This window comes from Carettochelys insculpta, chromosome 19, assembly GCF_033958435.1.
Source record: "Carettochelys insculpta isolate YL-2023 chromosome 19, ASM3395843v1, whole genome shotgun sequence".
In the NCBI taxonomy this organism is placed as follows: domain Eukaryota; kingdom Metazoa; phylum Chordata; order Testudines; family Carettochelyidae; genus Carettochelys; species Carettochelys insculpta.
In genome coordinates, this window is record NC_134155.1 from 1,633,296 (window position 1) to 1,649,400 (window position 16,105).

Sequence of the window (16,105 nt, forward strand, 5' to 3'; positions counted from 1 at the left end):
AAAAACTAGCACAGTGACACTAAACTTTAAAAACAGGAGTTTCTTTTAAATAAATCCTTAGAGGCAACATGAAAGCTACTAAAGTATACTTGAACTGAGTCCCAGAAGCAGTACAAACCTCTAACCAGAAAAGGAAGCAGGAAGGCAATGAGCAACTGGCATGTTTAAATGGCAAGTTAGGTTTGTGCAAATGTATCCTTATAATTCTACACACTGAGATTTGAAAATACGTCTCTTTCATTGTTCCATTAAAAACAGAGGGAACTTTTAGTAAGATAGAGGATGATCAAATAGCATAGGTACAAAATATGTACTTTTTTCTCCATGGGTTGGGAGGAGGTGAGAGGTTGCTTTACCTGACTAACCCCTGCCACCACCCCTCTGCTCTTCTGATTTGCCCACCTTACACTTTTTCCGACTTGTCAACATTGACAACAATTTTTGGTTCTCTGTGCCTTAAATATTGAGTCTGTTCTGGTATGGCTACAGTCTGAAGAAGTGGGTCTGTCCCACGAAAGCTCACCATCTAATAAATTATATTGTTAGTCTTTAAAGTGCTACTGGACTGCTTTTTGTTTTGATAGCTGACTATAGAAGATGAAGCTCCTAATATCAGAATATCTGGTCTCCCTAGTGTCATGGGGCAACAAGTTCCACAGCTCAAGGTCCACCACAATAAAGTTCAGTGATCAGCCAACCTGAGACACTATCATTTAAAGTACAGTAATGTCTGAGCATAGATTTGTCAGGACAGGACTTAACAAGGGCTCTTTCATATGGCCTGGACCCTATTCCCTTCAAAGTTTAAAGAAGTTCCAATTCTTGTTGATAGTGTTGGTATTTCTGAAGATTTCCTATATAGTGACGTGCTCCTAGGAAGAGACAAAGACATGAGAGGCTTTGGCACCAAAATTAAGGTTGCCTTTGAAATGCTAGAAACTTGGGAACAATGAGGAGAAAATACATCACTAAATATCCAGCCGGAAAAGTAGATATCTAAAATTCAATGGTGTTTCTGAGCACTTGCTTATAAAAGGATGACAGAAAATATCCCAGATAGTTGTTTCTTCTTGATGGTACTAAGTGGTATTAATGTGAATTGGAGAAAAAAACATGATGTGCTTTGGATAGGGGGTTGAAAAAAGAAGCAGCTCATGAGAGCTGATGTCAAGCTAGGATCAGTAAGCTCCTTAAAGCAAGCTGCATGAAGAATGAATTACAAATTGGTGAACATCCAAATACATCTTCCTCTCATGAAAGCTGATCTCAGTCCCCAGGGACGTAGAAAGCATTTACAGCAGCAACCAGCATTCAGCACATCTGAGTGCTCAGACGGCCTGGTGCCGAGCTCTGCTGAAGTGTGTCACTGTCAGAGTGTCCTCCAATATCCAGGAAAGAGACAAAAACAAGGATTGTTTCAGCTATGGTTTGGTGCCAGTGGCTTCAATCAAGCAGAGCTAATAGATCAGCTGCTCCTGCCCTGCTTACTCAAACACTCAGCTGAGGTTACAGTTTCTTGCTTTATTATTATTATTATTATTATTTTTTTAAAAGATAATTATCTTCTCGGGGAGTCTGGGACTGTCATGCAACATTTACAAAAGCAGAAATAACACGGGATTTGGAGAAATGATTTCAGCTACTCCTGAGGGAATAAGATACCTTTTTTAAAATCAAAGGGTCATTGTTTTCCATGACAAATTAGCTCTGTGTTGGGAGTTTGTATCCTTTCGAACTCCCTGTCTCCCAACAGAGTCTCTTTTTTATTGTACTATACAGTCAAGTCTGTTTAATGTCAACTTATATACAGAACACTATTTTTTCCCCTCTTAAATAGGATTTTCGTATAAATGGAAAACCAAACCAATGAGGTAAGAGATTTTTCCCTCAGTACTTCATGGATAAAAACTAATGTCTGTCCCTCTCCTCCTTATCCATTTTCAAAAATAGTAGAAATAAAACAAACAACTACTACACCAAAGGCATTTCTGGTGCACTGATATTTTAGTTCGCATTTAATCTGTACACACACAGAACCAGTGGTTAATGAAAACTCATTTGTTCTGAGCTTCTGCCAATGTGTAATTTTGAGACTGAAGTGTTTTACAATTGATTATATATATAGAAAAATGTCTGACAGCTGATATTTAACAAATAAGTATGATGTTCATACAAAATAGTTTAATTTAGTACAGAGAAGATACTTTGTATATATGCATTTGCATTTAGAATATCCCACCAAAGTAGAGACAATGAGAAAAACTACATGTTATGTGCTAGCGGTGTGATTGCCAGCTTACACAGACATTGCCATGCAAGCTCTCACTGAGGGCTAAAAATATTAATATACACAGGGTAGCATGGGCAATGTGGCAAGAAACAGCACAGATTAACTATGCCATGTACATGCCCACGGGGTTCAGGTTGGTTTGTACTTGGCATAGCTAGCTTGAACTGCCCCCTCCACTACCTGTGCCACCCGGCAACACTACTGCAGTGGGCTAGCTCTGTGAAAGCTAGCTTGAATATGTCTTCATGAGTTGGGAACCCTTAAGCTCAACTGGTCTGGCAGTGTACAATTACTACTAGGGTTGCTTATAGTTCAGTTCTCTGTAAGACTCGTCTACTGCTTGGAGGAGACTGATTTTAGTCTTTAAAGAGGCAGGTTGTTCCTTTCATGCCAGTCTCCAGGAGTCAACAAAACAAAAACCACAGGCAAAAGGCTGGTAACATTTGACTGTAATAAACAAGGAAATTATATTGGAAAGATCACACAATTAGTTTTCCTTGCCCATAGTGTAGTAACCCAAACCAACTCATTATCCTTCTTCAGAACGGCAAGCCAATGGCTTTCAAACAACAAGAGCCTGAATGGCCTGTGCTTCAGGAAGGACCTTTCTTGTCCCATGGCAGGAACCTTATTGTATCGCCTCTGAACACAGGGTCTATGGCAGACAGAATGAAATAGATTAGATATGGAGTTATTTACCAGCAACGCTCACAAAAAACCCTTCTGTGACTTGTTCATTTCAGTCACATCTCATCAAGCTGCCTTCTTGAAAGCACATTATTTTTCATCCTTTATCACTCTTACTGAGTGTCTTTCAAACGACTTAATAAACACAGTAACACTGGGCCTTTAATGTAGCTGGACTAATGCTTCTAAATCAGATTCTGAATTTTTGGTCCACAAAATGAGGCAATTGATCAGAATTCAAGTATTCAGCTCAGGTCAGCCACTTCTTTGTGATAAACTAGGCAAGTGAGAAATGAACAGATACCAGCACTGAACATCTACAAATATATTGGCTATATTCAAGATGTCACCATTCTCCACCTGCTTTCCTCATGAGCCTCAATAATCAAGCACTCCTTCCATGTCAACCTCCAGATAAGCAAGTCACAGATGATCCAGAGCCCAAGACATTTCTGAACTTCAGCTAATAACACTGTTTCCTGACCTAATAGAGGTCTCATATCTGATTTCCATTCCTCAGTGTGTTTTATTCTCTTGGTCAGTGCACATTTCAGTAGACATACTCATCATGAAGTATACTTTTCTTTGAACTATAAAGGCAACAGAATTCACATAGGCTATGTCTACATTAGAAGCATCTGTCTGCAGAAGTTACTGTCAGCTTTTTTGTCAACAGTTTCTGTTGACAAAATTCTTTGTGTGTGTAGATGCTCTGAGATTTGTCTACATAACTCTCTAGTGCAGATGTCGCCATACTGAAATGATGTATTTTTAAACCAAACTTAAACTCCTAACAGCCAGTACAATATGTAACAAAACCTCCAGCGATTAACCTTTTACGTAAAGATAGTATTTTGAATTCCTACATCTGGAATCCAACCACTGTAGCTCAGACATTACAGGATCTCTTTGCAGAGCACACATTTAGCACAATAGTAACAGAGAGGTAGTCAGGATAGTCTGTACTCCGCCAAACCAATAACAGCAGAAATATAGCACTTTAAAGGCCAACAAAATGATTTATTCGGTGATGAGCTTTCGTGAGAAAGACCCACTTCATCAGATCTGATGAAGTGGATCTGTCCCGCGAAAGCTCATCACCAAATAAATTATTTGTTAGACTTTAAAGGGCTAAATGCAGCACAATGTCATCTATGATATATAGGATAAGCTATCACTATTACTGTCTGAGACACTCACAGTGAGGTCACAAAAAACAAGACCCATGATATTCCATATTGCAAAATGTTAGAAAATGAAACTTGTCTCTCTTAATACAAAACAATGGCATCAGAAATGCCACAAATCAAAGATTACAGAGAGGAAGATGTGAGTGATGGCATTACACAGCATCGAGTGATGCTGGATACTTACCCATCTCAGGTACATGCACTGATGTAAGGCAGAAGTCAAAAGGTCATATGCCTTTAACGAATGAAGAAGTGTTAAGTATATGGCCTCTCCCAATGTAAGGAGTGAGGACATAAATCTCCCATTTAAATTGCCCTGCCCAGAATAGCGTGGGTTCATCTGAATAAGAACCTCTCACCAAAGCAGTGTTGTGATACTCAGATAACACCCTCACACAGTTTTACCAGTATAATCATAATCCTCCACAGAAGAGCAGTGCGCTCCATAGTAAGCCACTGTGGCTATCACAGCCTCTCATCAGATAGAAACACCTCTTCCTATGCAGAAAGTAATGGGAAGATCCCAGTAGGCTGGTAAAGTGACAAAGTTTTTGGTGAACAGCGTAATAAAGGTAGTCTCAACGTCTGTGACTAGACTGGACATTGGCAGTCAGAATCTTCCCAGATGACCGGGTGATTTACTTCATAATTCTGGTTTTAGACATAAGTACAATCTGAGGAACAGCAATATTGGTCAGCCAGGTACCCAAATGGTGAAGCCAAGACCTTTGGAACCAGAAAGGCTGTCTGTTTATAGTAGACTTCTTAGCAGATATAGACTGATGTTCATTGTGGTTTAGTTCCCTTACAACAGGATTTGTACCTGGCTGGGACTTGGTAATGGTTTCACTGCTTGAAGATCAACCTAATATTAAATTGTCTTCTTTGGACATGCTGGAAATTGACCAACAAGACGACCTCATGCAGACGCAAGGAGACCCAAGCTCCCCAGCTCAGCAAACCGTGAGTAAGATGTGCGATCTCTCTTCTCCTCTCCAACAAGGAGAAGCCAAGATGCAGTACTGTAAGGTCCCCACATTCACAAACTTAATGTTTGTAAATTCAATTATTTGTGAGCAGCTGCTTCACGGGCTCCATTATTTGTGAGCAGCTGCTTCACGGGCTCCAGGGCAGGGAGCACCAGTGGCTGCAACTTCCTGGGGCTCCAAGGTGGGGAATGCCAGCAGCTGTCCTTTCCTCGGGGCCCGTGGCAGGAGCACCAGCAGCCGTCCCTTCCCCAGGTCTCAGAGTCCCCCCAACTCACACTCGCAAAAATCAACATCTGCAAGGGTTCTGAACACCAAACCCTCGCGAATGGTGTGACCCTAGTGTACTTAAGAGTTGGTGTGCTGGGACTCAGATTTGACTATCCAAAGAAATAAACACAAGAATAAATTCACAAATCTTTATGGTAACAGAGGGTACCAAAATCACAAGAATGGTGAATTGGTGTACAAACATTTCAATTATACTTCTGAAGCGTGGATAGGTAACACAGGGGGCTGAATTTTAAGCCTTATGGTCACCTTTTACAGGACTCTCGGTTACTCAGGTACAAAAACAAGCAACTTATCTCGAATAGGAATCATAATTATCTTACAAGTAGTGTTTTGGAAATGATTTTATACTGTTTCATGTAACAGGATCAGGGCAGCAGACCCAGGGTGGAAAAGTGCAAGGCAGCCCAGAACCCAGCCTGGGTTAGGGAAAAGGCAGAAGGAGTTAAACGTGGTACAAGTAATCAGTTAGCAAGGTCCAGCTGAGCTAACTGCCAGGAGACTTAAAGGCAGTGAGACAAACAGAGCAGGGTGGGGAGCGAAGGGACAGGAGGTAGAGGTGCATGAGAGACCCTGTGAGGGAAGTAGAAGTAGCAAGAGCAGATTAGGAGGAGGAGAATGCTGACACTAGGGTTGGAGAGGGAGGAGCAGTGGGCTCCCCTCCCCAAGCTAGGCCAACAGGCCTGTTAAGGGCAAGAGGCAAGGGGCCTGAGCCAAGGCAGAGGGGGCACCTTGCCACACTCCTTACAGAAAGAGAAACTAGAAATTAAAAGGTTAAACTCACACTGCCCATCCCTGCCTGTGGAGGATAGCACCATTGCTTCAGACTCAGTTGTGAATTTTAAATCATGAACTGAAAGAAATTCTCCAGCCCTTAGTGCTCACATATTTAACCTGGCAGCTTGCTACAAAAATATTGTCATGTTACAGCCGGTGATTCTGGCACATCTGTGTCCACCACCTGGTTTGGTTCATTGCATTCCACTACAGGGAAAGCAAATATAGATTATCAGTATTGTTGTCCAAAAACCACAGCACAACTGTCTATATGATTTTTATATAATTTCCTGGTGAAACAAAAATGGCCTACAGGCAGACAGGTTTTGTTTGGTGGAAGGAATGAAAAGGAAAGGGAAGTTACAAAATATTAAAACTGGTTTTCATTCATCAAGTCGAACGAAAAATGGCCCAGAGCTGGATTTGCTTTTTGGATGAGCTTCTAAATGAACAAAATTTTGCTGTGATATCAGATTAACACTGATTGCTGATGTTTAGTTGTGTGATGCTAGTTTGGACATTTCTCACATCAGGATACATCAGCTTAACATCTCAATACAGTAGCTGACTGAACTAAATGAATACCCTTGATTGTAACAGTAGCAATGGGTGCTATGTGATTAACCCATTTAAAATGGACTTGTATTAAAATTAAAAAATAGAATTCTTGACAAATTCTTACATGTAGATTAGTGACCACTGAAACATTATGACTAGGTCTTTCGAAAGACAAATGAAAGTGTAGACGTAGCCTATAGATTTTTTTATGATGTGCTGAAAGTTGTTCAAGGTCTCTGCAGGGAACACTGTATTTTCCATGCAGACTTCCCCTGAGGATCTTTCTGAATCTGCAAGTCCCTCTGTAGCTCAGTGTTCACTGTATATCGAAAGTACCAGGTACTGAAGTTCAAGAGTCTTTAAATGTGTACGAATTATGCCTCACAGGATAATCCCAGTTTCAGTCGGCAGACGTGTGATCCAGAGAGCAGGACAGAAAGAAAGAGTTCAGAATCTTCTCACAGCCCAAGCCCCTCTTCTCCAACCCAGGACTCAATCCATGGGAGATTTCCTGCCAACCAAGGAATTCACTCTGGCAAATGCAAATTTAAAGTATCTCCTAATGCTGAGAAATTCAGAAGATACAGCTATGAGGAAAGCACAGCAGCAACCTATGGCAGGTTCCTCAAGAGCAGTAGGAACCCCTTCCATCCTTATAAGAGGGAGTTCAGTGAAGATGTCTTCCAAGAAACACATCCAGCCCTCACACTAGAGGGTAATTCTTTCAAAAATGCAAGAAGTATTGAGGGTTTTGAAGAGTTACCAGGATCTACAGGCCCTGGAGAATCTGAGTCCTTTCCCACACATATCCAGAACATTTCCACAGAAACAACATGGTGCAACAATCTCCAGTACAATTCCACAGGCCAAGACCACAGTTCTCAAGTCATGGTGAGTTACCATATATTATAAAGACCCTAATATCAGGGTCTTCAGCTACTTTTGGAAATGACTTCTGTTATCCATGGCATAACTGTACCACAAATTAGGTTTTCAAGATTGACAGAGAGCAATCATAACAAACATCAGTACTACTTTTGATGCAATTCCCCATGGTGTTCCCTTTCCTCAATTAAAAGTAATTCTCTCAAGTCCACAGAAATGTTTTCCTAGAAACCCAATACGTGGACGTGAAATACCCAGTATGTGGACTTGACAACTTTCCAAATTGAGTGGTGGCTTCCATTTAATTGGCATTCTAACATGGAAAACTGTACTGTTATATGGCATTCATAAGGTAGGTTCACACATTTGAAGTGTTGCATTTCAATATGCTAGACGGCAATAAATGGACTTCAAAGCAATCAAAGATCATATCATTATAAGGAGGTTTGGGCTGCTGGAATGTTTTACTTGCTTGAGGAAAGGTATAAAGCCTGTAAGCTCATTTCAATGTCAACTCCTTGCAATCCATTATTTCAATTAGGAGTTAGAATACTATCTACATTATTTCCTGTGTTTTTATAGGGAAGGTCTCCTCTCCAGGTACATTATTTCCATTGTTCTTTAGAAAAAACACAGTTTTACAGCAGAATGCTGCTGATATAAACCAGATTCATAGGCATCCTGTATGTTGGTTAAAATATGATGCATATATGACCTTTTAATAATTACTTTTACTTATTTTTAAATTTGTAGTTCTCTCTTGCAAACTTGAAAATGACATTACCATACTTTTTTCAGTCTGGCTATTCTTATGCTGCTGAAGCAAAAGTATAGTTTCTTTTCACTACCTTTATACAACAGCAGAACCTCAGACTTATCAACAACAGTTATGAACTGTCCAGTCAACCACACACTTCATTTGGAATTGAAAGTATACAATCAGGCAGCAGCAGAGACAGACCCAACGCACTCTGCCGCTCCCCACTGCCACCCCACCCCCACAAAATTAAAAAAAAAAAAGCAAATACAGAGCTGTACTGTTAAAAGTAAACTTTAAAAACTGACATGTTAGGAACCTGTTTCTGTGTGTATTTCATTTGAATTAAGGAACATTTATCTTCTGCCTAGTAAAGTCTCAAAACTGTCAGTGTTCAGTTGTAAACTTTTGAAATAACCATAATGTTAAGTTCAGCATTATGAACCACCATTCCCCAGGTGTTCATAACTCTGAAGTTCTACTGTATATGTATTCCTTGGAATCATGTGAAGTGGTTAAAGACACTGCAGAGCCAGTAGGAGAACACATATGTGTTTTGATGTAACTCAAAAATATTGACAGAACAAAAAAGCAGTTTTGTAGCACTTTAAAGACTAAAACAACAACAAAATAACAGAAGTCTCTGAAGTGCTACAGGACTGCTTTTTTGTTTTGTGAAGATACAGAATAATATGGCTACCTCTTTGTGACAAAAATATTGGTGATTTTTAAAGTGATGTAGAAGATCTAAAAGATATTCAGAATACTATGATTCCCCTGCCAACTTGCATCAGTTGGTGGGGAGCTCAAATCTGTAGCCTAATGAAGTTGAAAGGATCACTTGAAGAATGCCATTCAGTGGTTACTAGAAATTATCCCATTTACCCATATGCTATGCGTTTAAGCTATTGAGCAAATTTGTCCATCAGTCTTTATAACATAAACGTCTAATTGAAAGGAAAATGGAGTTCCTTTTCTGACGTAATCTCCCTAAATGTATTGCTGATCTATATTCACTAGTACTGAATGCTGGTAGTTGTTACTACTACTGGAAGGATAGCCAAGGATTTTGCAAAAACATTGAGAAGTCCTGTGGCACCTTAAAGACTAACAGAGTTATTGGGCATAAGCTTTTGTAAGCAAAAACCCACTTCATCAGCTACATCTGATGTATTTCACACACCTGTACCTAAATCAGGGCTGCGTCTACATTAACAAGTTCTTTCAAAAGATTTTTTGAAAATGTCCACAGAGAGCCTACACACAAAGAGCGTTCTTTCGAAAGTAAATCGAAAGAATGTGGCTCTCCTTTTGAATCACTCTTCCTTTCCCATTTCAGGAAGAGCATCCCCTTTCGAAAAAAAGTGGGTAGACGCTCTGCAGTGCCCTTCTTTCGGAAGAGCGAAGGCTGTGTGGACATGCTCTTTCAAAAGAGCAGATCACTCTTTTGATCCGCTTTTTTGCGTGTGGACACACTTTTGAAAGACATTCTTTCGGAAGAGATCGTCCAGAATGGCTTCCTTCGAAAAAATCTCTGTAGTGTAGATGTAGCCCTGACGAAGGAGGCTTTTGCCCATGAAAGCTTATGTCCAATAACTCTGCTAGTTTTTAAAGTGCCACAGGAATCCTTGTTGTTTCTGCGGATACAGCCTAACACAGATACCCCTCTGATACAAGGATTTTGAATATTCTTACCATTTCAGCATCCCTGTGGTAGGTACGTAGGACTTTGGCAGTGCACTAAGTGTGGAATGTCTAAGTGACAGATAAGTTGGCTGCCAGAGAAATATACAAGTTGTTGAAGCCTGACCAACCTTCCTGCCTTTATTGGCAGTTATAGAGATGGCTCATATTCTACAACTGGATTTTTCTAGAGCAATCAAGCTAGCTGACACAGTCAGGTTACTCTGACTTTCCTCTGCAACCTGCTTCTCCATATATCTTGATTCCCAGCTCTCCCTTAGGTTTGTGCATTCCTTCTATTGATGATGTGTGGAGGGGACTCGAGGAGTGAGAGAGAAGCAAAAAGAGCTAAGGATTGCAGATTATTCTGGTGTGTGAAGGAAAAAAAATGACAAAAAATGACCATTTTCTGGATTTTTCATATTTGTCTCTGAGGATTTTAACAACCATCCCTTTTTTTCTAAATAGTATCTGTACAAAAATTAGGAAGAGGCTGTTTCTCTTAACAACTCTAGCAGATGAAATACGTTATTGTTCATGCTTCTTGTTTTAGTAGAAAGAAGTCCAAGAAGGGCAGAGAAAACATCCAAAGAAACTGAAAACAGTAACTAACTTAATTTTTTAAAATCATTGTAGTTGTCCATAACAGCTCCTTATTTAAATGTATTTCAGCAAGATTCAGAGGTCAAGCTTAAGACACCTCCATTAGAAGTGCAGCACAATCCGTACTGTTACCAGCCTCAAGTGCAGCAGATGTACTGTCCTTCACATCAGTTTCCCCAGGTAAGTGAAATACATGAGCAACTGAATTAACTGAATGTTCTGCACTTGTTAACATGTTTCTACATGAATAGTCTCATGTTACATAGGAAAAAAACTGTCAAGTAAATTAGATTATTAGTACAGAGATTGTCTTTTAATGTGTATTTGTACAATGCACTGAACAATGGGGCCGGTTCTGACGGGGATCACTGGGCACAACCAAAAATCTATTAAACGATATAGAGACTTGCCATCTCCTACTAGGCCTGTAGGTGTTCATAGGACTGGGAAAATGCCCACCATATCTTTTCCCCACTCCTCACCAAGACTCCTGCTCTCTACTTCAGCCATCTCCCACACTTTACAGACATCCTACAGTGTGCAGACCTGAATATTCTTCCAACAGACCTTAGGAGCTAAATATATATAATGTAGGATTTAGGAGAACTGAAGCCTGGAGACGGATGTCTATGAACATATGACAATTTCATAGAACTGGAAGGGACCTTCAGATGTAATCAAGTCCAGTCCCCTGCACTCACAGCAGAATTTATTACCATCCTTGACAGACTTTTTTTTTTTTTTTTTAATTTAGTTGCCCTAGCTCCTTAAGTGGCCTCCCACAAGGAGGGAGCTCACAAACTTGGATTTAGCAGGCCAGTGCTCAGGTCACTGAGCTCTCTCTCCCCCACCCCTCCCCACTGAGCTAGATGGCAGAGGGAACAGGGGCTTTCCTTCCACTCTGGCTATGTATAAGAAACCTGGCTAGGGAACAACAACACACCCTGACATGGTGAAACTAAAATAACTAACAGCTCTTTTTTGGCTTCGTAATTCAAGAGACTGTTAACCCTGAATTTAGTTAGTAAAAATTGTAACAACTGCTGGATGTTCTGATCTACCATAGTTGTAGTGAACATTCATTTTTTTGTGGACTTGAGAAGAGGGAGTCCAAAACCAGATTTACAATGAAAGCGCAGCTATTAAGCGACCCTCCAGACAGAAATCAGATTTCAGGATTCTGCCATGGCACCATGCTGCCTCCACGTAGTATGAAAATAAATATACAGCCATATACGATAGGCACTTAGCAGAAATGGCATTTTGGTTGCTAATAAATCTGTACCTTTTTCCATTTTCTGTATTCCCTAAGAATGCGGCTACCCCATTCCCTTTCCCCTGTTGACTTAATGCCAATGCTGTTACTACGGGTTGGCACTACCTGCATTTTAAAAAAACCCAACAGTGGAACTTTTGAAATACATTCAAGTAGCTGAGCAAGTCAAAAAGGGAGTAGCAGGGCAAGACACAACAAGAATCACATGAAAGGAAGTCTCCATCCACCTGTAGGCTGGCACTGTGACAAACCTCTCACACGTAGCAGGTTCAAAACCGAAAGCAGTCAAGCAGCACTTTAAAGACTAGCAAAATAGTTTATTAGGTGAGCTTTCGTGGGACAGACCCACTTCTTCAGACCAGAGCCAGACTGCTATTGTAATTTGCCTGTTTTATGTTAATATGCTGAAGATAGTGGCAGGAAAATGACAGGCATGAGCAGCTTAGGCTGCAATAGACAGAATTACTGTCTAGCAACAGCCGCTAAGGTGTGAGCGCTGCATAAGATACAAAGTTGGGAAGAAAAAGTATCATGATGGAACACTTCAGCAGAACAGAATCACCAGACACACAAGACCATAAGAATGGCCATTACTGGGTCAGACCAAAGGTCCATGCAGCCCAGCAACCTGTCTGCCGACAGTGGCCAGTGCCAGGTGCCCCAGAGGGGGTGGACCGAAGACAATGATCATGTGATTTGTCTCGTGCCATCCACCTCCAGCCTCTGACAAACAGAGGCCAGGGACACCATTAGACTTAATAAAAACGAAAAGCAAGTGAATAGGACCTCTAGCCCATGGATTCCCAAACTAGGGGGCACCCGGCTGGGGGACATGAAGAAATTCCAAGAGGGTGCGAGGCAACCCAGCCCCCCATCGTTCCCCCCACCCCAAGAAAGAGCTGGCCCTTGCTGCCAGCTCTCAGCCTCTGCCATTTCACATGGCTGGCCCTGCGCAGCTATAAAAAGCAGGCAACTAGTGAGGACCCACAGGGAGCTAGCCGCCTCCTGCAAAGGGGACTGAGCGTAGTTTGGCAGGGGGAAGGAGGGGGACGGTGGGGTTAGATGGGAGGCTGGGGGTGCCTGGCTCAGGGGTGGGGGTTAGATGGGAGGCCAGAGGAGCCTGCGGAGGGGGATGGGGACAGGGTTAGATGCGGGGCTTGGGCTAGCTGACCCCAGAAGTAAGGGGGGCTAGGGCAGTATGGACTGCTGACCCCCGGCAGCACTGGGGCTCGGTTTGGGAGCTGGTGCCGACGGCTCTGGCAGCTGGCATGGGGATCAGGCAGCTGTCCAGCTAGGGCTGCACCAGGCGCCTGCAAGGGGCCAAGAAAAACTATTTGTGCTTATTTTTTATTTTAAATAACATCATATATCTAGTTTTGGTGATTTTTTTAAATTACGAATTGAAGTTGTTGTGAAGGGGGTTGGATGATGGTAAGGGGGGGAGGGGGTATAAGGGTTTCTGAGAAATCAAAAGGGAGGCATGATGCCTAAAAGTTTGGGAACCACTGCTCTAGCCAGACAAAAGGTTGTCACAGTTGTGCCTCACCTCTCAAAGTAGAGGTGAGAGGTCAGCTCCCTCACTAATTCTGCCAGTGAGATAAAATGGTCTCTTCCTTCCCTTTAATGGGCACAAGATAGACAATGAGTAATAAGAAACACCTTCTTACGGAGCTGAAAGTAATAGCAGACATGCAGCACTGACTCAAGTCACCCATCCACCATAAAACACAAACACCTTTCATGCCAATTATGCCCCGTCATAACCACTGCAAGCCCATCATACCAGAGCCTTCACCAGCTTCCAGCTGCTCAAAAAGAAACAACAGAAATAATATTTGAAACCATTTAGATCTTGCCTCTGGACCTCATGATGACATCACAGTCATTTTCATCCCAGTTTTCTTTCCTTTCAAAGAGCCACTGAAATCTATAAAAATCAAAATTACTGTATAACTGCCTAGTTCTCTACCTTGGCAATAGCTTTTAGGACAAGTCAGACTGCCCTTGGAGACATACTTTATAGAAGTTCCAAGGGCTGCAGCTTACCCTAGTATTTGTGTTAACTGGAGCAGAACATAGGAAAGAAGGTAAGTTCTCCATGTCCTGTTTCCTTTGTTCATTTGTCACTGTAGCAAACAAGTTAATATTTTCAGCATATTTCTCTGTCTGGTTCAGCTGTGACTGTGCTCGGTTCAGAGCAGCTCAGAATGAAAAAGATACTAGCAAACGGGAGGAAATTCAGGGAAAAGTAACTAAAGTTACTAGGAATTGGAGAACTGAACCATTAAAAGTCTTGCTATCAGAAACAAAACACCTCCTAGCAAATATTTCAGCTGTGTAAACAAAAAGCAAGGTAAACTATTGATCAAAAGAAATATTAATTAGCAATGATAGGGTAAAGTTAGGAAAGAGAAATATAAGATAAATATTAAGAACAATTTCCTGACAGTGAACTCTGTTAAACTGGAGAATAATCTCCCAAGCGAAGCAGTTAAAACCTTATCATGTGGAACTTTTGAAAGAATAAGTCATTGGAAGGTGTGCAACTGAGAAATGGTCCTGCATGGACTGGGTAGTAGACTAGATGGAACCTATTAATGACAACTTGTCATTGCCTTCAACATGCATCATTTTGTTATCAGGAATATCATCGTAATAGGATGGCCATTGATTCAATTATTTACAATGTTAGACTGGCACAGGGTTCAAGTCTCAGAAATAAGCTCACTTTCTTGTTCTTAGGCTGTTAGAGGCTTGATAGAATGAATTGCCTCATTTTGCTCTCAGGCCAGTGAGAGAAGATACTTTGCTGACTTTAGGATTTGTTACTCTGACACCATTCAACCTTTAGAAGTTTCATCATCAGATCTAAATTTAGTCAGCAAGTAGGCAGGCTTTCTTGTGCTTGATCCCATAGTGTAAAATGAAATTTGCCCCACTGGGCTTCTGCTAGTTCATCATTTCCACTTTTAAAAAACCTTCCTTTTTGTCTCCAGGTTTTTAAGTATCTTTAATCTTTGGTCTTTTTGCAGAGGTTTAATCTTTCATGACATATTTTATTGTTTGAAATATTTCATGCTGTTTGTTTTTATATCTTGTAACTATTGCAGTATTTTACTTTTAGCGTAGTGATATAATGGGTTGATGAAAGGTATCCACCAAAATATTTATTATTACTATTAATAGACAGTTTGAAAGTTTCTTGCTTCTTTTGCTGTTAAGTCAATTAATGCGTCTTTTATCATATTATCAGTACTCCTCAGGAGGCAGTTATCCTGTAACCTATATCACCTCATCGCATTACCCCTACCAGAGAATCGCTCCTCAAGGGAGTCAAGAATCCCAGCAGCCTCTGTTTCCGAAACCCATTTATTCCTACAGGTAACTACCTATCTATTGTTTATTCCAAATCCAAACATTAGCTGGCCCACCCTATTTAGACACAATCTGCACCTGGAACAGAATTTCTTTGCCAAGTGTGAGCTTTTTCATTCTGATATTTCAGTGAAACTAAACCCAAAGGCACTAGTGCTGCCTCCCCAGTCTGCACTGTCCTAGAGCAGGGGTGGCTAACCAGTTAGAGACCGAGTGCCAGCTATAGAGTGCAAAGAACCACATATTATATATTTATTTTAATTTAGTTAAATATAATATAGATTAAAATAAATATATAATACGTGGCAAAATGCCCTCCCCCTGAGCCATGCACCACCAGCCTCCCTCTCTAACCCAATCCCTCTCCCCGGCCCCTGAGCCAGGCAACCCCAGCCTCACCTCGCTCTAACTCTATGCCAGTGACTCGCCAGAGCCACTGCCATCACACGCTTCTCCCGCCAAGTGCTGAGGCGTAAGCACTCCTGGCACACGGCTCTGAGGAGGAGCTGCATTTAATGGCTCAAAGAGCCAAATGTGACTTGAGCCACGGATTGGCCCCCCCCCATCCAAGAGTACCTGGGGCACAGACTGCAAAGAAATCCAGCTGTCCTACACAGGTCTTTGGTGATCACATGAACTGTATGAAGGTTTTACACTGCTGCCTACTTCCAGTGCGTGCGCGCCCCCTCTCTGCCTGATAAAATCAGTAGCAAAAACCTTAGTGGAAATTCTCCTTTAGAAGGATAG

General features: G+C 41.4%; 1 protein-coding gene and 1 long non-coding RNA gene across 5 annotated transcripts in view; one reads left to right on the plus strand and one right to left on the minus strand.

Moving 5' to 3' along the window:
• Window positions 1–16,105, minus strand: part of LOC142023265 (uncharacterized) — a 124,501-nt gene that overhangs the window by 69,538 nt on the left and 38,858 nt on the right. The window lies entirely within an intron of this gene.
• Window positions 5,008–16,105, plus strand: part of FOXN1 (forkhead box N1) — a 36,599-nt gene continuing 25,501 nt past the window's right edge. The window contains exons 1-4 of the mRNA XM_075013736.1: window positions 5,008–5,130; window positions 7,167–7,670; window positions 10,777–10,887; window positions 15,237–15,364. Of these exons, the coding sequence (XP_074869837.1) occupies window positions 5,008–5,130; window positions 7,167–7,670; window positions 10,777–10,887; window positions 15,237–15,364 (866 nt within the window). The remainder of the gene's footprint in view (window positions 5,131–7,166; window positions 7,671–10,776; window positions 10,888–15,236; window positions 15,365–16,105) is intronic.